The 23,797-nt window shown below is 41.1% G+C and overlaps 1 protein-coding gene across 6 annotated transcripts in view; it reads left to right on the forward strand.

The window, feature by feature from the left end:
• The window catches only part of LOC111865495 (macrophage metalloelastase), a 45,490-nt gene that overhangs the window by 6,959 nt on the left and 14,734 nt on the right, over positions 1 to 23,797 (forward strand). Inside the window, exons 1-9 of one of the 6 annotated variants that reach the window (XM_023853588.2) lie at positions 12,233 to 12,365; positions 12,619 to 12,727; positions 14,429 to 14,554; positions 16,027 to 16,150; positions 18,202 to 18,318; positions 18,424 to 18,717; positions 20,088 to 20,242; positions 21,645 to 21,747; positions 22,782 to 23,057. In XM_023853588.2, coding sequence (XP_023709356.1) covers positions 14,483 to 14,554; positions 16,027 to 16,150; positions 18,202 to 18,318; positions 18,424 to 18,717; positions 20,088 to 20,242; positions 21,645 to 21,747; positions 22,782 to 23,057 — 1,141 coding nt within the window. In that variant the 5' untranslated portion in view covers positions 12,233 to 12,365; positions 12,619 to 12,727; positions 14,429 to 14,482. Of the gene's footprint in view, positions 1 to 3,223; positions 3,373 to 4,158; positions 4,262 to 6,660; positions 6,937 to 10,484; positions 10,667 to 11,369; positions 11,470 to 12,118; positions 12,366 to 12,618; positions 13,134 to 14,428; positions 14,555 to 15,540; positions 15,898 to 16,026; positions 16,151 to 16,495; positions 16,622 to 18,201; positions 18,319 to 18,423; positions 18,718 to 20,087; positions 20,243 to 21,644; positions 21,748 to 22,781; positions 23,058 to 23,797 lie in introns of those variants that run through there. The other 5 variants (XM_023853587.2, XR_002842979.2, XM_023853590.2 and 2 more) reach the window with 5 other exon arrangements.

Genomic DNA, 23,797 nt, shown 5'->3' on the forward strand with positions numbered 1-23,797 from the left:
CAAGAACTGTGGAGCCAGCAGTGGCAGCTGTTTCTAGGGAATGGCTCTGCAAACATGCCCACTGCTAGGCAACAGATTCATAACACGCAACAATGGAGTAACTGGGAAGCGGTGTTCTCTACACATTTCATGCAGTAGCTACTTGATGCAACAGTAGAACAACTGTTTTGGAGAGGTGTTTTCTGTGCAGTCTTTGCTGAGGCTATATAAGGAGGAGCAGGTGCAATTATGAGAGAGTCTTGAGATGGCAGTTAGAAGAGTAAGAGCTAGCTGTGGGGCCAGTCACTGGCCAGTAAGAATGTGAACACAGGAGCTGAGGAAGCTACAGCTTTGGAAATCAATGCTTGCTGATATATGGGTAGGTTTTGTGCTTGACTGGATATTGGGGTAACACTGTGGTATGCATTAAGATGAGGTCAGTGTGTGTCATGCACATTTGCATGTGCTCCAGCTGTTGCTCTAGATTTCAGTGGATGCACTACTTAAGTACTACTAAGGAAAAAGCAGTGATAGTTCATGTGGTAATACTTATTCAATTGGAAATCCATTTAACCATTCTGTGATGGAATCTTATTAATCTGCCCAAGGAATTGCACACATGTTTTCATATAAGGCCATGCCAATTATAAGCTCTTGGGAAGCATGTTGCCTCTACACAGAACATTATCCACATTGTGGAATCCCTTCCCACAAATTATTCACCAGATCTTAATTTCATACATCCTGCTGTGCTACAATATACAACTCTTTAATGAACCGTCACAACACAACAAATAGTAAAACATCAAAGTCAGCGTTCATCTGTGGCTTTGCTACATGTTTCGGCCACTATCGACCATCATCAGGCAAATACATACCAACAAAAATCTACCATTTAACTGCAATCATAAAATGGGTATAACACTATTAATCGTACAAATTTAAAAATGCTTATGTAAAAAATACAAAAGTTCATATTATATAAAAATTAAAAATTGGAAGTATTATAACAAGATATAATATTAATGATGTTTTCAAAAATATTGAATCAGTCGTTGGATATACTTTGTGTGCATTTCCATAGACAACAGGGAAATTTGATATTACTTTATATAGAAGATTTTAAGAGAGGCCCATCATGTAGCAGTTAATGAATTGTGTAATGCTGCCTCGTCATTAAGAAGAATTTGCTTTCCATGCAATACGGACAATTCTTCTTAATGACGAGGCAGCATTACACAATTCATTAACTGCTACATGATGGGCCTCTCTTAAAATCTTCTATATAAAGTAATATCAAATTTCCCTGTTGTCTATGGAAATGCACACAAAGTATATCCAACGACTGATTCAATATTTTTGAAAACATCATTAATATTATATCTTGTTATAATACTTCCAATTTTTAATTTTTATATAATATGAACTTTTGTATTTTTTACATAAGCATTTTTAAATTTGTACGATTAATAGTGTTATATCCATTTTATGCTTGCAGTTAAATGGTAGATTTTTGTTGATATGTATTTGCCTGATGATGGCCGATAGTGGCCGAAACATGTAGCAAAGCCACAGCTGAACGTTGACTTTGATGTTTTACTATTTGTTGTGTTGTGACGGTTCATTAAAGAGTTGTTTATTCACCAAACTTAACCAATGACTGAGCAAATCTGGGTCCTCTGCCCCATCTCTTAGTGCATTCTACAGTAAGACCATAGTATCCAGTCTAATGCAAATCTTGCTTGTATCTCAGCTGGCATTGATTTCTGGACACATGTTGACTGGGATATTTTTGCTCGCTTAATGAGTGGTATACCCCCTTAAAGCCTGCAACCTTTCTAAACACCATGTATGAATGAATGTATAAGGGGTGGGCCTTCTTGGCCTTTGCACCTTGACCACAGTGATCTCTTGTGCCTCCCCTTCTGATTATCCCCTCAACAATCCTGCGCTTCGAATGAAGTGTAGGATTTTGTATGTGGGGACATCAAAATAGTCACTTTGTTCCATAAAATATTGACCCAAGTGACGCAATCTTAAATAAGCTAAGGCCTCACATTCGCACAGGATATGTGTGGCCGTTTCATTTTCTTCTTGACACCTCTCACAAGTGGGACCATCACTTAGTCCCAACTTGAAGAGGTGTCCTTTAAGGTGACAGTGTCCTGTAAGTAGTCCTTCCACCCATCGTAGCTGGTTCCTGTTTAACTTCAACAGTTCCTTCGCTCTTTTAGTAGAGGGTCCTCATATGAGTCCCTTTGCTTGCCTGAGTCCAGTCAAGGATCCCCAGTATTTCTTGTGCTTCATGTTTGTCCAGTCCCTGACTGCCTGTCTGGCAAGTCCTATAGAGATGCCACAGGCTGGTTCAGGTCCTATGAACGGATGTTCAGCTCCAATCTTGGCCAATTGGTCTGCTGTTTCATTTCCAGCAATACCCTCATGCCCCGGAACCCATATCAGTTGTACCCTGTTATGTTTGGCCAGTTCCATGAGGGTTTGGTGGCAAACACTATAAGTGCAGCTTGGCTGTCAGATAGAATGTACAGGTTCCTATTTCTATAGTTCCTATCTAGATTCTCCACAATACATGCCTTAATGGCATATACTTATGCCTGGAATACTGTCGTGTACTGCCCAAGGCTGAAACTAAGTTTCTGCCTCATGCCAAAGCAGAACACACAAAAACACTCTGTATATGCAGTGAGTGCTGTAGACAGTGCTTGCTGATGTGAGGTGAATTTGTGTATTATGTTCACAGAGCTTGACAGAAGTGTCTGACATTTCTGTGTGAGCGAACGGTTGCAACACTAGAGCTCACTCCATTTATATATACTAAGGACTAAATGTCTGTGTACAGTATGTATGTTGTGCAAGGGAGGAAATAAATTGAATTTTATGTCTTTGAAAATAAAATAAGTCCATTGACACATGAGAATTAGCTGTAACATGTTCTCTTCTTCGGTGACTTGTTAATGTGACGCACTTGTGAATGCATCACATGCTGCCAGAATGTTTAGTGATAAGGCAGATTTTCATCACCTGTACATAGGCTGTTGCAGTAACAGACTGACTTCTTACATGAGACAGCTTTTCCCTTTGAAATGTGACTGTGTACTCACTGCAAAGGTGTGAGCACAGTGTACAATTCTAAACTCATTTTTCTTCATTTGCACATGAAAATAAATGGTAAAGCTCAAGCACCAGTATTGAACAGGTTAATGCATTAATATTTGATGTATTTCAGGTGAGAACTTGTTCTATATAGCAGTGCATGAATTTGGACATGCTCTGGGATTGGACCATTCAAACGTTACAGAGTCTGTCATGTATCCTATGGTTGCAATGTATGACCCAGCATTCAGATTGCACAGAGAGGACATTCAGCACATACAGGTAATGTGCTGTAAGTGTCCCCAGTTTTGAGTTTGGTGAATTTGTATTAACCCAGTTTCATATTGGTAATGTGAAGAAAAAAGGTGGAGCTCTCCCTGTAACACAGGTCGTGGCGACCCATAGAGTTGTGAGATATCGAAGCTTCCACATTTTCCCATGGCTCACAGATGGCAGTGAGGTTGTCAGCATTACATGCCAGCCGCCCTTTATCCCCAGGAAGGTTTCTGGTACTCTGTTACAGGCTGAATCGACCCCAGGGCCATTGTTAAGCTGGAAGGATTATAGGTCAATTGAAAAAACTGTAACCTCATTGGGAATCAGACCTGCGACCTTCCAACTTGTGGCATAGTGCTTCAACTGACTATGCTACCTCATGCCCCTAACTCAGTTCCATAGGCATTTTATTAATTTGATGTTTTTAGTGAAGAGTACAAAATAATTAAATTAATTGTCTGAAACAAGAAGAAAAAAATTAGGATTTTTGAACAGTTAAAATTGATCGTTTTAAATTTATCGAATTACACGTGAGTTTAAGTTAAAGACAGTGAGATGAAAGAAGTGCTAAAAGTTCCGGATTAGGCTACCACTCATGAGACTACATCATCTCGGAAATCAGAGGATTTTGTTTTTGACTGTTAAGTATAAATGACTGATTAATTAATTAATTAATTAAGCTACATTTTTTCATGATTGTTTAAATATGTCTGGAATATCTATTCAGTACTTCACCATCTGAAGTCTCCTGGCAGCCAGAGTTGGACACTACAGGAAATTTTCCCTTTTCAGGCTTTGTATGGACGAAGGACACGCCCCCCTCCAGACCTGTGTTCAGACCCAACTTTTGATGCCATTTTTCAGTATCCTGCAGGTGTCATATATATTCTGAAAGGTAAGAGAGAGGCAGTTTAACAGTTTGAACATACATGGGGCAATCCAAAAGTTACCGAAATTTGAATTTTGCGCGTGAATGGATATGAGTACATCGAAATACCGCTAGGTGTCTCCCCACACACCCTTCTTGAATCAGTGTGGCAAGCGGCATCGAGTTGAGTGGTTGGGTTTATTGTTGGTGAACGTGTTTCCATTGTTGTGTTTCCATGAGTTTGTGGTTTTGCGATGGCTGACCTGAGAGAGCAGTGTGTCTGTATAAAGTTTTGTTTCAAACTTGGGAAAACCGCTGCAGAAACGCACCAAAGGTTGGAGCAAGCTTTTGGTGAAAACAGTTTAGGCCAGACACAAACTTACAACTGGTATAAGCGTTTTAAAAATGGCCGAACATTGACTGATGATGACGATGGTTCAGGACGGCCGTCAATGGGCAAAACACCAGAAAATGTCATGAAAGTTAGGGATCTGATTCTGCAGTATCGTAGACTGACCGTCCAAGACCTCTGTAACACCTTGGGACTAAGTTATGGTACATGTCAACGAATTTTGTCAGAGGAACTGAACATGAGGAGGATTGTGTTGAAGTTTGTGCCACGACTGCTGCAAAATGAACAGAAGCAGCATCACTTGGAAGTCTGCAGGGAACTTTAGCAACAGCTTCAAGAGGATCCAAACTTTCTTTTGAAGGTTGTCACTGGTGACGAAAGTTGGGTTTATGGCTACAACCCTGAAAGCAAGCAGCAATCGTCGCAGTGGAAGAGCCCTTCTTCACCTCGGCCAAAAAAAGCTCGACAAGTCAAGAGCAACATTAAGTCACGTTGATCTGTTTTTTTTTTATATTGACGGGATTGTTCATAAGGAGTTCGTCCCTCCTGGTCAGACAGTCAATAAAGAGTTCTATCATGATGTTCTAAGGCGTTTAAGGGAGGACATGAGGAGAAAACGTCCATAGAAGTGGCGCACGAACAACTGGGTACTGCACCATGACAACACATGACTGCATATGGCTTACATTGTGCAGGAATTTTTGGCTAAAAACAAGATGGCAGTTGTTCCCCACCCACCGTACTCGCCTGACTTAGCTCCATGTGACTTCTTTCTCTTCCCCAAGATGAAAATCAAGTTTAAGGAGCAAAGATTTGATACAGTTGAGGAAATTCAAGTGGAAATGCAGACGGTACTGAACACCCTAACCAAGAAAGACTTCCAGGATGCATTTGAAAAGTGGCAGAAATGCTGGGATTGGTGTATGCGCTCCCAAGGAGACTACTTTGAAGGTGATGGTGCAGAATAAGATCTAGGTAAGATGTAATAGTTTTTATTAATATATTTCGGGAACTTTTGGATTGCACCACGTAAATACTCCTCGTTCTACCCACAGAGGGCATTTATGCATTCCATATGATTCTCACAGTAAACAGCGATTGTTTCCATGAAGAATGGCAACTGGTTAGTGTTTCTCATAAGACACAGTAATCCCTGCAAGGTACAAACTGAATCTTTATTTATTATTTAGCTGAACCTTATGCTTCAAAGAGTGAGTCTGGAAGCTGCCAGACAGTAAAATATGGTCATGCGTCCCACGGGACTCAGAACCAAGGATTGCTGTGATGGCGAGGGCCAGCAATGATTTGTCGGTCGGTCGGTCATGCTTCAAATTGTTAAGCAGCTTTAGACTCAAAATAGGAATAGACAGACTGAAGGCAGAGGAACTTATTGGAAAATAGCTGGAATTTCAAGATGGAGATGGCACAGGAATATTAGTATGGATCTAACTGGCTTCATAAGCATCCTTTCATCACCCTACAGCAAGATCAAGTTTTGAAGTCACATTATTTGTCCTGATTAAGATGACTGAAAGATTTCTAGTGATTTTGAGATGAGAAGTGGCAAATTGCACCTGTTAACTTCTCCGTGTCTCTCTTCCTGCCCGATTGTGCACAGCAGTTTGAGATCTGCTGAGTGAGTTTTCATGAATTTACTAAAGTTTTACTATTTGTCAGAGTGAAAAACGTTTCAAATAAAAGATGTACATGTAAATGAGACACATCTGAGGAACCCAGTTTTGAGTCTGTAATATGGTACCAGCCATCCTAATTGAATCAGACTTGAGGTTATGTAAGCTGTGAACTATAAAATTATGAAGAAAGCAGTCTTCTGGGATTTGGCACCGTGTATATGTGGTGTTAACCGACGTTTCGGAGGAACGTATCGCCCCCATCTTCAGGGTTGAAGAAAAAGTATAAGTAAGTCTGCAAGCGACAACACCATAGGACACGGTAGTCCCACCATTTGGTGCCATCATGTATGGCAGTTTCAAGTCCATGGAGATTCTTTTGTGTACCAGTATTTCTTCTGTAACAATCAGCAAACATAAAGATATGTGTCATGTTGTCACAGGGGAATACTACTGGAAAGTGGCAGCTGATGGGCCTGTAAGTTGGTACCCAAAACTCATCTCCCATCATTGGCATGGGTTGCCGGGCAATATAGATGCAGCCTTCGCTCTTCCTTCAGGAAAGATTTATTTTCTTAAAGGTGATAAGACTTGGGCGTACAAGGGCTCATCTCTACTCCCAAAATATCCGAGGCTCATTTCTGATGTCTGGAAAGGAATTCCAAAGAATGTGGATGCAGCCATGTACTATGACGAATCTACTTTTTTCTTTTTCAAAGGTAAATCATTTTCTGTATTCATTTACTGGGCAGTCCATTAAATTGTCACCATGAGATTGCTGTGGTTGTCAGCATTATACTTGGTCACATTTGTATTTATTTCACTACACATTATACTGCTTGTGGGACACTTCACAATCACAGTTTCACAGAATACACATGCTTTGAATTTAAAAGACTTGGGAAAACGGCTGTGTTCACACTAAGATACCAAACTTTACCAATGTGTGCTAGCAGTGCTGCTCTCTGGAAGGACACTGCAGATTGCTCTTGACAAAAGTGGACCCCTCCGCTACCCTCTGTTTCTGTAACCTTCTGCTCCTCTTTGTAACTGCTTGCAAACGTGCATAGCAACAAACCCGCAAGCATTAGCCTTCCATATGTAAGGATTCACTCTATAAAGCAGGAAAGGGAAAAACCTGATGTGGAGCTCATGTTCCTGTGTGTATCCACCCAGCCAGCCATCAGTAGCATCGTTGGCTAACAGACTCTGATAGAATTTGATGTGCTAGAGTCAGCTTCTGCTTATGTGACCGTACTGGACATTGCTAGGAGCTCTCCTGCCCCCCTCTCCTGTGATCTCAGCACATTGTATGGAAAAGTCGTACGAGACTCATGATGAATAATGTGGTCCATGCTTGGCAGTAGTGTTTCTCATCTGCATGCATCCTTACCCTGCCTTCACTGTTTTGAAAAAAAAAAAAAGGCTTATGTGGTCACCTTGTTTTATTATCTTTGGCATTTTATTTTCAACTATCAATCACAGATGGCAGGGATGTTCTCTGTCTTATCATTTATTATCATATTCTGGCAGTTATTTACTATGGATATAGGGTTTCCTTGCTCCTAGTCTTTGATTTTCAAGAAAATTACAGGTCAGAAAAGCCCTGGTATAGATTTGAAAGACCACATATGGGGGTTAAATGCCAACACTGTAACCCCTGCTGACTGGACACTGCCTCCTTTTAAGTCGGCTTTTATTCAGAAGGGAAGTTCACATGGACATAACTTGAGACATTTTGACTCTGCCACTGACACTGAACTGGGCTAGAACTGTAGGGTTACTGATTATGTGGATACATGAAGCCATTGCTCCATCAGTTTCTCTTCTTTGTAGTTGAGCAGACAGTTCAGTTTCCGTCTGAATGTCATTGTGTCACCCTCTGCAACCCCATTCTCAGTAAATCATCTTGTTTACCCTTATTTTGCCTCTTTGCTTATGTTCATATATTGTATTGTGACTGCCAACTGACTGTTGGGTAACAACAGTAACAGTGTTATAAGTAATCGTAGTTACAAACTGTAAACGGTAGCATAGTTGGTTGAGGGGCTATGTTACAAGCTGGAAGGTCACGGGTTCAAGTCCCAGTGAGGTGAATTTTTTTTAATTGACCTAATTTTTCCAGTGCACTATGGCCCTGGGGCCGACTCAGCCTCTAACAGAAATGAGTATCAGGAATCTTCCTGGGGGGTAAAGGGCAGCTGACACGTAAGGCTAACAACCTCACCGCCATCTGTGAGCCAGTTGTCTAGAAAATGTGGGCTCCTCAACGTCTCACAACCCTATGGGCCTCCAAGGGCTGTTACAGGGATAGCTTTACCTTATCTTATCTTTAAGTGGTTAATAAAACCAATTACCAATCCAAACGTCGTCTCGGTCACCTAAACACGTTACAGTATTAATTCCTAAAACATTAAACTGTCTAAAAGTTTTCTGGTTCTCCACAGTGTTAATTCGTTGCAGTTTTTCGGGCTTCTCACAGATTTTGCTATACGTGCACATGATGGAGATGTAACTGCAGCATTAAAATGTTTAGACTTTTTTTCACTGCTGATTCACCAGGAGGTTTTTTCCTCCCTGGCATCACATGTGCTGGGTGGATGTTGCTCTTTATGCTCTGGTGATGGACATGTATGTATAGTGTGCTTGCAACATGTTATCTCTTGGGTAGTCTCTTCATTGCGTGGATGTGGTGTGAATTGTGGCTGGCTGCATTCCTAAAATCTCCGTGTTACCTTGCAAGCAGTGGATTCTCTGTCCTACTGTGTTTTCATTGTACTAATTTTGTGCAGTAGCTATATACGAAGGTTATTTGGAAATTCTAGAAAATATTTGTAAAGCATGTTTTTTTGGCACTTTTACAACACACCTGTGTTTACTTTTCAGTATAGTCACCATGGACTGCAATGCACTTTATGAGCCTAGGAGCAAGTTTTTTTGTTCCAGCATCTTAGAAATTTTCTGCCTTGCGCTCTCAGCCATGTCATCACTGAGTCTTGAACCTCATCATCATCTGAAAAAATCTTTCCGGCCAGACTTTCTTTCACCTTAGAAAGCAAATGATAATTGCTTGGTGCAAGGTCTGGGCTGTGTGGTGGATGTGCCAATACCTCCCACTTGAAGGACTTCAACAAATCCTGTGGGGCACGAGCAGTTTGCGAACGGCTGTTATCATTCAATAAACAGACTCCTCACATCAGCATTCCTCTCTGCTTTGAATAGCCCAACACAGTATTTTCAGCCTCTCACAGTAAGCAGCAGTATTGATGGTGTCTCGTCGAGGCAAAAAGTTGACGAGAAGTGTCCGCTTCGTGTCCCAAAAGATACTTGCTAAGATTTTTCGGTTTGATGGTGAGGTTTTGAATTGTTCACTGTTGGTGAGTGTGTGTGGTGCCATTGCAGTGATTGTCACTTATTCTCAGGTGTGTGCTGAGATACCCAAGTTTCATTTCCCATCGCAATAGAGTCCAGAAAGTCATCACCTCAATCCTTGTAATGCATGAGGAATGCCTGTCCCACAGACACTCGATTTTTCTTGTGATCACCTGTCAAAATTTTTGGCACCCAATGCGTACACAGTTTCAGGTAGGCTAATCTTTTTGTAACAGTTTCATGGAGAAGAGTTCATGACACTTTGGGGCATTGTTGATGAAGTTCATCGATGGTTAAACATCTGTCAGCATGAATGTTTTCATCAGCAACAAGGGATGGCCTTCCACCCCTTATTTCATCATGAACATCACTTCTTCCCACATCAAATTCATGACACCATTTGCCACGTTTTGCCTGTTCATAACAACTTCACTGTAAACAGAAACAAGTTGGTGGTGAATTTCAGAAGCAGTTTCTCCTTTCGCATGAAGAAATCGAATTACTGAATTACTGCACAAACCTCACAATTGGTGGGATTTTGAATTGGCACGGCCACTTTAACCACACACCGTGAGTACAACGTTGCCGTGACTGTGGCCGGTGAACACTGCCCTGTCATACGGTTCCTATCTCACACAGCAGCACTTCCATTTCTGAAAAAAGAATTACCCTTGCATTTTTACTGGACTTGTATCTTTACTTTCCAAATATCCCTCGTATATTCTGAGTGAGGGTCTTGTTTGTTGAGGGTGTTGCTGGATAAGACATCTGTCATTTAAAGAAATGCTGTGGACTCTCTGCATACACCCCCCCCCCCTTTAGCAGATAATTGTGTAACTGATCTTAGCAATCAAAGGGTTAACATGAATCACTGTGCTACATGTAAATGTTACAGGGGACAGTTACTGGAAATACATTTTGAATGAGCATCATGATGTCAATACAGATACATATCCCAAACCATTGTCCAGATGGGATGGCATCATTCAGGATCTGGATGATGTGTTACGAATAGGAGATTATGTGTACTTCTTCAGGAAAGGACGTTATTACCGCTTCAACTGCATAACTCATTTGGTAAGTGAGACTGAGAGGGTTGCAGCTGTCAAGAGGGAGTATGCTTATTCCCCCCCCCATCTAAGTATCTCACCTTTCTATATAACTAACGGTTTCTTCAGCAGTTGAAAATATTTCCACCACTGTCATAAGAAGGATGATGACTGCACCCTACCCTAAGTTCTTATCATCACAGTTTGTCTCTACAGTATGTATGATAATATTAATCTCCCATCTTTGCTGGTGTCCTCCAAGTTATCTCTTGCAATAGATTTTCCAAACAGCAGTATATGCTGTTTTCTTTTTCATAAACTTATGCTACATGTCCAGCACATCACATTTTTTCTGAATTATACCGAAGTGTGTAAGAAAGTCCTATGGATCAACCCCTCCACATGTCCCTTGAGCTGTTACTCTTTCCCCTCCAGTCAGCCAACCATTCTGTTTACAGCAGCGCTGGTAGGGGTTGCCTTCACTATTGACACTAGCTTTGTGGTTGTTGACATAGGCCAGAAGGATCTGGCGGGGAATGCAAAACCTCGAACACTATCATTCCTACCCACTAGGGTGCCATGACTTAAGTACATTCACCTCAATACTAACAGTAACACATTTTCTGTATGTGACACTAAATGCTGTGGGTTAAATTGGCTCCAGTGACTTGATATTGCAGTTAAGTCACATAGGCCAAGTTACAAACTGCACTTGTCTTATTTACAAACAGGTTGACCAAGGCTACCCTGACCTTCCTGATTACCATCGGCCAACAGGACCCTGGTGGTTTCGATGTAGAGAAAATGGCACTGAGGATTATAATCATCAGGGTGATTATGGTTAACATTTTACTGCTAAGCATGCTTAGTTAGTTGTGTGAAATCTGTACACACTTGAGGCAAAACATGTTTATCAAAAGAAGTTTTGAATATTTGTTCTGTTTTAGTACTTTTCACTTCCGAGATAAATGGCATACTGTTATCACTGCTGTAGGTTACAAGTTGACACACCTGATGCCTGTCACTTACGCGTTTCGAACAGTAAACTCCCATCAAGCTATCACATTATTACATTCAGCAAATGACATCCTATATAAATAATTACATATTTTTTAATTATATTGTAAAATTTCTGAGAGTCATGATTTGTCATTAGACTTATGAGTAAGATAGAGTGTTGTCAGTTCTGTCATTGTCTTGAATGTGAAAGTGCGCCATTTTACATGCTCTGTGCTCTCTTAACCTTTACTGGCCCAGCAGAGCACTGTTTCAGCACTGCGTACACATGGTGCAACTGGTTGAGTTCTGTATTTTCTCTAGAGTAACATCGTGATCCCCAAGTTGAAATGTTTCCACCAGCCACATAACACTGGAAGTTGACAGTAGAGGTTAATGATGTATTGTAGCATGATGTGCCAATGGAGTGAAGGCACTGGTAGGAAATTTGTGTGATTTTGTTCCTGTGATGTTTGTTTTCTAGGTCCAACAGAACCTGGCCACAGAAACGTGACTGCTGCCTGTCCCACACTTCACACAGCCCCAGCTGTCTTTGTGGCCATACTGACACTGTCTCTCGGACAATTGTAGCCAGCCCCCGAGAGCGGCCACTTTACTCTGTGCGCACTGGGTTTAACATTGGAAAAACAGACATATTGATGCATCTTTGTTATATATCTCTGGTTCAGTTTTAGTGTTCCCCAGGAAGAAAGACCTTCAGAAATGTGTTGGTGAGTTCTCTGCTGTCTGTATTGTGGACAGAACTTGGATGATGTTGTAAAGGTTGGCATGATCATGCCATTGCAACCCACTATTTGAAGTGAAGCAACACTAGCACAATTCAGTTTGACTTTTTAAAGCATAACGGTAACTATGTATACCACCTGTTGTAACATTAATAAACCTTGCATAATGCCCATATAGCGTATTTTGCATTTCAAATGCCTGTCAAGATAACCAGGAATTTTTTTCTTCCATAAACAGGAGTGGCCTGCTAGGATTTGTAATGGAGACCGTGTGAATTCTCTGGTGTAGGAACTTAAACCTTAAGTGTTATTACCATGAACTTCAGCTTTCATAGCGCTGAAACAAGGTAGAGATTTTAGATGAAGGTGAAACTGAAAAGCATGAAAATGGTTTTAAGGGAATGGTGTTAAAATGGAAAGCAACCACAAAGTGCTTTGCTGTTGTGGTGAAATTCAATAAATTATTATACTAGAACATGTGAAGTTTGTGTGATAGTATGTGCTTGTAAGATTTGTTTGCACCAACACTCACTTTACTCTTTTCATCGCAGAACTGACTCCACACTCATTGTTTGATCAATCTAAATAAAAATGTCAAAGGTATAAATCTCTGTCTTAATGTTCTTTGTCAAACTGTGCAGCAGGGCTGATGTTGATTGCTACACATTCACAGTTCTGCTGGCACTGACACCATGGAACAGCAGCAGCATCAGCTGATCATGCAAATCAAGTGTTAAATGCAGCATTCATGAATTCTGTTTATTTTTTTTATTTATTTCTCCTCTCATTTGTCATTATTCCACATGCGGTCTGAAACACTCGCACAGTACATTAAATCTCACTCACCTAACTCCCCCCCCTCCCCAAGACATTCTCCCAACACATCAGTCTCACTCTCTCTCAAGACAGACATTCAATCAACACTACATTCACTTGACACTCTCGATATCTAGGAACACTCACTCGGCACTCCAGGTGTCTGTGGGTGCTCACCAAACACATCCATAAGAATGCACTGTTTTCTACATCAATCTTTCGTTCCTGTGCACTGATTTCTGTAACTGTAAAAGCAAATATAAAATGAGTCAGGGAATTATCTGTCTCTGAATGTGGTAGCGTAGGGGGCATATTCATAACTTCAGAACCAGACAAAGATGAGAGATCAGATTAGTCCTCCATCCGTCTTTATCCCGGGTGAAGGAGCCAGGGTGGGTACGACCCCACGTAGGTCTGAAATTCATAATACTGTTTGGATTGAAGTCTGTGGGTGGCCTGGCACACCCCTTTAAGCAGTAATTGTTTGTTTCGTTCAACAGCAGAATTTTGGGCTAGCTGTATGCACAGTCTATGGGGCATTTTGTGACCTGCACTGAGGCTGCAGAAAGAAGTCGCAAGAAGCTTGGGGATATCAGTTGTAGAGGCTTTCCTGTTTCTGTGTCCAGCTGTATTCTCCTCCAGTTCTGTCTGGCCTATGTCAACCAGTTGAAAGAACTTGACACAACAGAGAGTTATCAGTACTAACATTTGCATCAGAAGAATGGCTGAATAAGATTATCATCTTCTGTTAATGTAGTCTGGTGCACAGATGTAAGGTTTCAGAGGAACTTACTGCTGGTTGGATTGATTGTTGTTAATTCTTTAAAGCACAATGCTAACTATATGTACCACCTGCATTAACATGAAAATACTCTGCATTATGCCCACACAGAGTATTTATGTGTTTAATATGATTGTCACAATAAACAGCAGGTATTTCCCCAAACAGCATTAACTGTTTGAGCTTCGTTATGGAAATGGAGTGTGCTTCCAATAAGGTAGGAAACTTCAGCCTTCAAGTGGCTAAGGGTGCAGTCATTTTATGTTTGGGGATATTATCTGAAAGTGTGGAGGGAAAGACTGATAACAACTATTAAAAGTAATCTTCTGACTTGTTATTTCAAACCACATAAGCCTTTTCCCCAGATACATTTAATTTACTTTAGCTGCTTGGTGTAGATTGTGTGTGTGTTTACAAAAGCACAAAGAAGTCAAATTGTATCAAATATCAGTTGGCAGATGGTGCCAGTGGCAAGTGGAGCAGCTGCGTGCCCTGAGTCTGCAACATGCTGGCCAGAGAACTGATGCTGCTCATCATACTGATGCTTGGATCAGCACTGTGTGGCAGAGAGGCTGTGGTAAGAACAACACACTATACACTAACAGAAAAGCTGAGAAGAGGCCCAGTGTAACAGCAGGACACTCGTTATTCTGAACTTTTTCAGTTCCCATAACACTTTGAAGATTGAAGTTTATCAGAATATGTAAAGGATCTGTTCCCTCCTCACCGTAAACACACTGAATCTCAGCTAAAAAGACCAAGCTGTTAATCCTGTTTAGGATAACAACCGCTATTTACTGTGAGAATCATACAGAACACTTAAGTAAACTGCACTGCATGACAATGACAGTAAAAAGTAAAAAAAAAAAAAATACATGTAATTATTGTAAACACCACACAATACCAAGGGCCGTGCCATAGCTCAAGTGGTTAGTCGCTGGCTTCCCACCGTGGTGGTCTGGGTTCGATCCCGAGTCTGGTCAAGTGGGATTTGTGGTGGACAAAGTGGCGCTGGAGCAGGTTTCCTTTGAGTACTTCGGTTTCCCCTGCCAATCTTCATTCCACCAGTTGCTCCACAATCACCCTCACCTATCATCTGGGGCTGGTACAATAGGCCAGAAGTGGCGGCAGTACAAGGGACTTAGTTGCACCACACCATGAAGGCATATGGGGAAGTGTAATTATATGTCCACATATTTTTAACCTCAGCACTAGATGGAGGTGAGTGGTGAGCTTCACACTTTTGCCGCTGTACCTATTGCCTACTGGTTATGAAACTGGGTGGGCCCTAGAGCCAGTGTGGACACTGTAGAGAGCCAGCTATTGAAACCCAATTCCTCTTTCAGCCCATAGCCCATTGCTGCACTGACTGAGCTATCCCTCCATCACAGTGACGCTACCCTTCAGAATGCAGAGGCTTTCATATAGTACATATGGTTACCACTCTTGTCTAAAGCGTTAATACTGGCATATGGGGCAAATGGTGGGGGGGAAGATAAGGTGCTGCTCCTGTTTCTTATCAGAAGGCTGCGAGGAAACCAGTCAGACAACCGCACCTTTGTATGTGATTGTGATACATGTCTTATCTGCAGGAAGAAGGGAGGTCCTTTGTGTAATGAAACCGTGGGATCTGGTAGGCGAGAACCAAGTTTCAGAGGGTCATTGTACCTCCATCTTCAGGGTAGAAGTGATCCAAGCTGGGGAAGTGCCAGAGTATTGCATGTTATGCAGATGATAGAGAAAGAAATGGATCACGGATTAGGAGTGGCAAATCAGAGCCTTGTATGTGGCTGAGGTGGGCCATTGATACCTTTGTGTACACTGAAAGAGGAACATTCTCCAGAACAGGATGAAGATGCACTTCACAGGTGCCTTGAGGCATCCTTCTTTAGATGCAGCCTGAGGACACACCTTGCCATGGTGACTTGGAACCCACTTGACATGGATCTGTTTGTCTTTCTACACCTGTCAAATGTTTCAGATGTTTGTGTTTGAAATCTAACCCTTTGTAAGTACTCTTTTGGTAAACAATTTGTCTCTGTCTTTCAGGAATTCCTGGCTTACTACGGGTACATGAATCCAGAGGTTCTGCAGAATTACTCACAGATACCGAATGAGGAACTAGAAAATGCACTAAGAGATTTCCAGATGTTTGTAGGGCTTGAACAAACAGGTACTACAAACTTTAACAGAGTAATTTATTCCTGTTAATTACTGGCTGTCTCACATGCAAATTGTTTTTTAAACCCTTTAAAAGTTTAAAGGTTAAAATCTCTTCTGTATGACTGGTGTATGCACACTGCATATTTAAACCAAAATTGGTCATCTTCATGTGTGTCTAAAATTGCTGACGAATTTTTGGGATATTCCCTCATTTAGGCGCCCATCTTTAAAGTTAAACATTTAAAGGTTTAAAAAAGCATGTTGCATGTGAGACAGCTAATTACTAATGGAAATAAATGATGAGCAACAGGATGGTATGATGCAATATTATTTAACACAGTAATTCTGTTGACAGTTATCAGTCATTAACTACAAGGTATTGGTGCGCCTTTGTCGCCACTGTGAACAGAAAATTGTGTATTGTTCTGGACCCAACAAATGATGCTGAACTATAGAGCCATATAGTTCTGTACACTACTGGGTTAGTATATTTTGCATTTTGTTAGTCAACTGATTACCAAAACCAGTATTTATAAATTTTTATAACGAGTTCAACACACCACACAGTCCTATCAAATTTGTGTAACTTACATACCTGCCTCTTCCAAACTAGTCCCAGTTCTCTGGAACGAACTGCATAGTCTCTTAGCTGTTATAAGGCGAAGCCTGTCTGAAAAATATTTTAAAAGTTACAAAGTTCTGTTGTGCTTATAAAAATCATTGTTATTTATTGGGAGAACAAATTGAAAATCGTCAATAAACTCTGTTGTTGAAAAGTTGTGTTAATTAGTGTTAATGATGAGGTTCACATGATTACAATTGCTGTGTAAAAGGGTTTACTTGCTGCACTTGCAGATTATGCAATGTGTCTTCAGTCAGCACATGAGATCCAGTCATATCATGTAATTCCTGTGAGTGAACCTAAAGTTGATTTGATGTTTCTGTGACAGATTATGAAGCCACTCTCTGCTTGGATGTGAGGTGAGGCATCGCCATGTCACTTGTTTTGAAACAGTCATATGAACTGTCTAGCTTTCTGTGCGACATGTTGTGATGTCAGTATCTAGACTGTGTAATGTCAAATGGAAGGATGATTGATGAATTGGAAAGGATTTGCAAGTAGGAAGTCATAGCCTAGTCTGAGGAACTATCCTGACTTTTGGCTGGGCTGTCAGTTCTTTACAGTCTCATGTGCAACACTATGTTCTATAACATTTATTAAAGGATATTCACTTGAAAAGTTTATCACTACATGTTTCGACCAATATGGTCATCATCGGGTGTTAAAATTATTAGATGAGGAAAATGCTTTCTTCTGTTTCATTGCTTATGTTGTTGATATGTTATTGGCTGGAGTCACTAAAGAACTTCAGTCAGGTGAACCAGTGTCCTGGTATAGACTCAAACTGAGCACCTCACAAATATAAGTTTAGAAAACCACATCTGTGCCATTATGCTGCATTATTTAATTTCTGAAATTACTGTTTGAGACACAAGTGTCAGCCTTGTTTAAATATGGTACACTTCATGAATTGTTTGTTGTTCAAGTCAACAAAAATGACCCCATGCCATTCCCTTCATACATGCAGCACTAACGTTTCTATTGTTAGGTCTGTGTCCATGCACAGAAGGCCACCATATTAATGCACAGCAGTGTGAAAACCTGAAAACTTTTATGTTCAAGTTGTAATGATGATAAAGGCATAAAGGTAAAGGTGAAGTTGTCCCTGTGCTTATGAAGCCATATGGGGGAGTCGATGTATAGATCCACATTTTCTTGACCTTGGCACTAACTGGAGGTCAGTGGTCAGCTTCACGTCCTGGCCGCTTTACCCCCGGGGAAAGAGCCACAGGCACACATTGGACAGGCGGTTGGGTGGACCCTAGAACTGGTCTGGATGATTTGGAAAAAATTCTTGACCCTACCAGGACTCAAATTCCAATGCCTGAGTCATCCAGCCCCTAGCCAGTGGCTATACCGATTGCACTATCCCGGCTCCTCGGTGATAAAGGCATAGCTGCACAATCTGTAGTGGGGCCAATTTCTGTGTTTTGCTACAGGAAAGCTGGACACGGCGACATGTGACATGATGAAGAAATCTCGGTGCGGAGTGAAAGACAAGTTTGACTTTGAAGGAGACGATCGAAGTTCCAAGAGGATCAGAACGGCAAGTAATGGTATATATACAGCGGGATTATGGAGGCAATGTGAAGCTCTGAGCGGAACTCATAAATTTTGCTTTATTTTCTGTCCTCTCCACACCTGTTATAATTTTTTTTAAGGAATACCTTGGAATCAGAAGGAGTTGACATACAGGATCTTCAGGTACCCAAAGCATCTGCAGTCTGCAGCTGTAAATAAAGTTGTGGAGCAAGCGTTCGCTGCCTGGGCATCAGTTACAGACTTGCACTTCCGGCAGATATCTGCACTTGCAGATATTAACATTGCATTTGGTGCCGCAAACCATTCTCATTTCCACCCATTTAGACCAGAAGTGTATGGTCACGCCTTCTTTCCTCCAGCAGGATCTGTAGACTTTAATGAGGACTGGAGCAAGGGCAACAGGAGTCACTCAGGTCAGTGTAGTGTACCCAAAGCATTGTCTGGTATTCCTTAGCAACTGAAGCCAGAAGTTCATATACAGAATTTTAACAATTCACTTTCCACCACCCAGAGAATACATTCCATCTCTGTTATAGAGACCAACGAACAGTTTGAAGAAAGAATTGTTTCTTACTGTGAGATCATATGAAACATGAATACACTGTGTGGACAGAGTTTTTTTATGGCAAAGCAGGTGGCACATATAGTTACCAGTTTGCTTTAAATGTCTAATGTGATATATTATGATAATGTATGATTTACTGTCTCTTTTTCTGTGGATGCTGTATCTGCCCTTAGCTGTTATTAACTGACATGTTCATGTTCCACCCTCCAGGACTGTGGAAACAAGCAGGATCAGTAAATTCGTTGCCAGTGCTCCCAACACAGTGTCCTCCATTGCTTCTTTTCTCACTTATAAAAATATTATAAAGTATATAATTCCATGTAGCCCATTGAAAGTTGAGCGATGTTTCGGAAGACCATGTTACCTTCATCTTCAAGGTCGAAGAATACATCAAGCAAAAGCGGCCCCCATAGCCTAGGGGTAAAGTTCCCACCTCATGACTCAAGGTACGCGGGTTACAACCCAGCGGAGGTCGTGGAATTTTTAAGGGCGGAAAAATTCAGGGAACAAGTCCTCTGGGAGGGACTTTAAGCCGTGTGTCCTGTGTCATAGATTTACGCCACGTAAAAGATCCTCATGTCTCTAGGAGACCTCTGAGCAAAATTATGCAAAGTTTCCTGCCCAAATAGTTTCCAATTCCTCCGGTGGATGGGGATGTATCGGGGACCACTCCCAGAGAGGGCTGACCTCGCTGGCAGAACGGGGCTTATAGCGAGCACCAGTACTGAAAGGGCATGGTGACAGTGGAAATTAAAGGGGGACGCACAATAGATCAACAATTGATCGCAGTGCATGGGGAAACCCACCCTCTCCAAAAATAATAATAATAAATAATAATACATCAAGCAAGAAACCAGTGTGAAGCAGGTAGCAAGCCTGGCTTCTTGCTTGGCTTATTCTTCAACCCTGAAGATGGAGGCAACATGTTCCTCTAACAGTTGATTTTCAAGCAGACCTCACGGCACTTGGTCTTAGAAAAGAGAACTCATCAGAATCTGTTCATATCTACAGAGAGAGGTGTTGAAATTAGGAAAATGGCAACATTTCTAAGCTTGCAGGTTACACCTGTTCTAGACCCAGCATCCTCCTTTCCGTGGACAGTTGAGCAGATTCCTAGAAGTGATGCAAAATTTCCATCACGTTCCGATGTCAGATGGCACTGACAGGCATAATAGTTCACTGTTTGATATTCATGTTCTATTTGTGGAACATTTTCAGGTCTGGAATTGTTCTGGGTGGCTCTGCATGAATTTGGGCATGTTCTTGGTGTGAATCACTCTATGGCAAACAGATCCATTATGTATCCTTACCTGCAGATGGGACGTTCCAATCCAAATTTCCCATTTGATGAAGAAGATGTACGAAACATTCAGGTAAATCAAGTCGATATACTGTGGCTCTACAGAGTTCAATTTCCTGAAAGCTCATCAGGCAGGAGTGGTAGGTATACTTGCCTGTCTGGTTCATGGTTCCATAGCAGGAGCTGAACAGTAAAGCTTCTGACTTGTGTTTAGGAGGTTGCTGGTTCAAATCTCGACTAGGAGGTTGACTATCCTGATGGGGGGTTGTTGTGATTTTCCTCAGTTACCCCAGGCAAATGCCAGGGTATGTTGCAACTGCTTCCTTGCACATCCTTTCAATTTCACTGTTCACTGATCTTCCTGTCATTCAGCAGCGTAGCCTTACCTGCTGACACGCACTGTATAAACCATAAATAAATAAATAAGTACACAACACACAGCACATAGGAAACATCTAACCATAAGCCATACATCCTCAAGCTGACATCTCCCATCTTCGGGATGAATTAACAAGGAGGAGCTTAACATTTTACTTCAAATGTTTTAAATTTTAAATATTTTAACATTGACGTTTTAACTTGAGGGCAGTTTCGGATGAATGTGAGAATTGAACGTGCATTCAACAATCCTAGCAAGTGTTGTGCTTTTACACGTCGACATATTGTAGCAGCGTTCACGCAGCAAATATAACTGTGTACATCTTAAACAACGGCAGTGTTTTCATGCTTGTACTATGTGCCTCTGATGATGGTTTTATTAAACCGAAACATGTAAGGCAGAAGTGATAAAGAAGTGACCTATAAATTGTTACACTCGACGGACTTTCTATTGACTTTAAGTAAATTTTTTAAATGGAGATGTTCTGTGATCTCCAGAGTCTGCACATGGGAGAAACAAGTAACACACAGACAATACTGGTGTAAAAGTGTCATAATATTACATAGAACTTGGAAGAATGTCATAAATGGACGGAAAGCATTTAGGCCAGCTTGTATGAGTTTTGAGGTTCCCATGAAGGCAGATGTTGTATTCTGCGTTACTGTGCAGTCTGGTAGGTGGATACCAAAATGCTGTCTGTTTTTTTAGAGTACCCAGCTACCAGACCACATAGTGCAGCAACCCACGAGACCACAGCATAAAGGTAAAAACTGCCTGAACACCATGTCTCTGAGGCATGTGGAGGGCATGTGCTTGAACTGCTGTGTTTTCTACTTTGAAAGCACGTGGGATGTGTTTGCCTCAATGTCTTGTGTTTTCCTGTTGGACAGAAACTCCTAGCCCTCCTTAAATGTTAGTATGGATGGGCCTCCAGAGATCATTTGACCAAGGAAGTGATTGTAAGTGTAATTTCACCTGCACTTAGATTGTAAATGCTTCAGTATACATTACAGTCATTCTTAGATGGAGAAGCCATAAAAGGGACCAAAAGGCAGACATGTCAAGGCCTGTCTTCCTTTTCTCGCTGATGTTGCAGGCCTTGTATGGACCCAGAAGACCCAGGCCTGCAAACTTATGCTCAGATTCCTCATTTGATGCCATTTTTGAGTACCCAGCGGGAGTTATATATGTATTGAAAGGTAAGATTTCTGTCACTTGGCTTTTAAGTTACTTAACAATTTTGCATGAACTATACATTTTATTTAATATTTCACATAAAGTAAGATATCTACAAGTATTGTTTATTTACTGATATTAGTCTTTCGCAGCAGTTAATTATTGATGTTAGTTCTGTTCTTGGGTTTTTACAACATATGATTGTGGGGGACGTCATCAATGGTTCAGAGGTACATGCTGCTGTCTCCACCTTCAGAGTCAAAATATGTGGCTACACATTTCAGCCCACAACCAAACATTGTAATAGCCCAAGCCTGGAACTAATATCAAATATTAAACAATTTGTGGCTACACTTGCTTCTGGGCTCATGGCTTTGCAGGCTGGCAACCATCTGACACCAACTTCCTACTCTTCTAACTGCCATCTCTGGACTATCCAATAATGGCAGCTGGTCCTTGATATATAACCTCAGCATGGACTGCACAGAAAACACCAATTTCTCTGCTATGTGTGCAGTTATGCGGATGAGTTTACTGTACTGTAACCTAATAACAGCTCTCTCTTCAGTTATAATCTCACAGTACCATGAGCCAGGATAGAGCAGTCAGCATAGGAACTGGCTATTGGCTGAATTGCAGAGGGCCTGGAGTTTGAGTCATGGTAGGGGCAAGATTTTTCTGCTCTGTGTCATCATCCTGACAGGTTTTGTGGTCCACCCAGCCTCTTATCCAATGGGTACTAGCGGCAAAGGGGCCAGGGCATGAATCTGGTCACTCACCTCCAACTAGTGCCAAGGTCAAGAATACATGGATTTATACATCCACTCTCCCATATGTCTCCATGGCATAGTGCTTAATCAGTTAAGCACAGGGACAACTTTATAGGCAAAGATATCAGAATGGATTTTAAACCTTCTTTTCACATTACTGTTCACAGAGAACACATGGCCGATGAACTTACGTCCCTGTAAAGAAAATGCATTATGGCAGCTGGAGGAACTGAACTGCATAAAAAGTGAATTGTATACCAAATTGTTACATTTTTATTTAATCGCAGGAGAATACCATTGGAAGCTGACACCAGATGGCATAGCAAGTGGTTATCCTCGCCTCAACTCCCATCGCTGGGCTGGACTTCCCAGTAACATAGATGCAGCCACTGCTACCAGCAGTGGTCTAACTTATTTCTTCAAGGGTAACAGCTACTGGACTTACTATCACACATCTCCTCATATCAGTAACCCCTCTTACATATGTGTGGGGTGGCCGGGAATTCCAGACAATGTAGACGGAGCCATGTGGTGTGGCGGTTCCGTTTTCTATTTCTTTAAAGGTGAGTATATAATCTGCAGCTTTTAACGACTAGTTACTCATAGACAAAGATGATAACTGTTTGCTCAGAGTTAAATGTGATCAGTTGAGTGACAACTGAGTGCAGTGTTTTGCATTAGCAGTAACCTGTTAAAGCCATTCCACACTGTTACACGACTTAACCATTTATTGCACTGGACATTGTGCTGAAGTGAGTAGCACTCCTGCTTTTGTATTCTGGAGGTCCAGGTTTAAAATCTGCACCCAGAGGTTGCCATGGGTTTTCCCAGTCCCTCCATGCAAATGCCAGGATAACTTCAAATTATGCTGTAAATTTTCCTTCCACATGCTTTGCAATCCAGTATTCAATAATCATTGTCCTTGTACAGTCTGAGTTACTGCATGCAGTATTAAATCAAGCATGTAATAAGTAAGCATTCTGTGACATTAACAGTCTGTATTTCTCTAAGATCGTTTTGTGTACATCTTTCTTAAGCTGATCTTCCTGTCTTAATTATGGTTTTCCTATAAGTTTCACACTCAAAACTTTCTTTCAGTTCCCTCTTCATTTATTCTTAAAATATAGTCTTACTATCTTGTTCTTATTTTTATTTATTTATTTGTAATTACATTTCATGGATCCAGTTGTTACCCAGTAGGGCTGGATATAAAATTTGTCACATACAAAATCTTACATAAAAGATCACATGCAATAAATATACAATATTATTATTATTATTATTATTATTATTATTATTATTA

The sequence above is a fragment of the Cryptotermes secundus genome, unplaced genomic scaffold (genome assembly GCF_002891405.2).
Source record: "Cryptotermes secundus unplaced genomic scaffold, Csec_1.0 scaffold454, whole genome shotgun sequence".
Taxonomy (NCBI): domain Eukaryota; kingdom Metazoa; phylum Arthropoda; class Insecta; order Blattodea; family Kalotermitidae; genus Cryptotermes; species Cryptotermes secundus.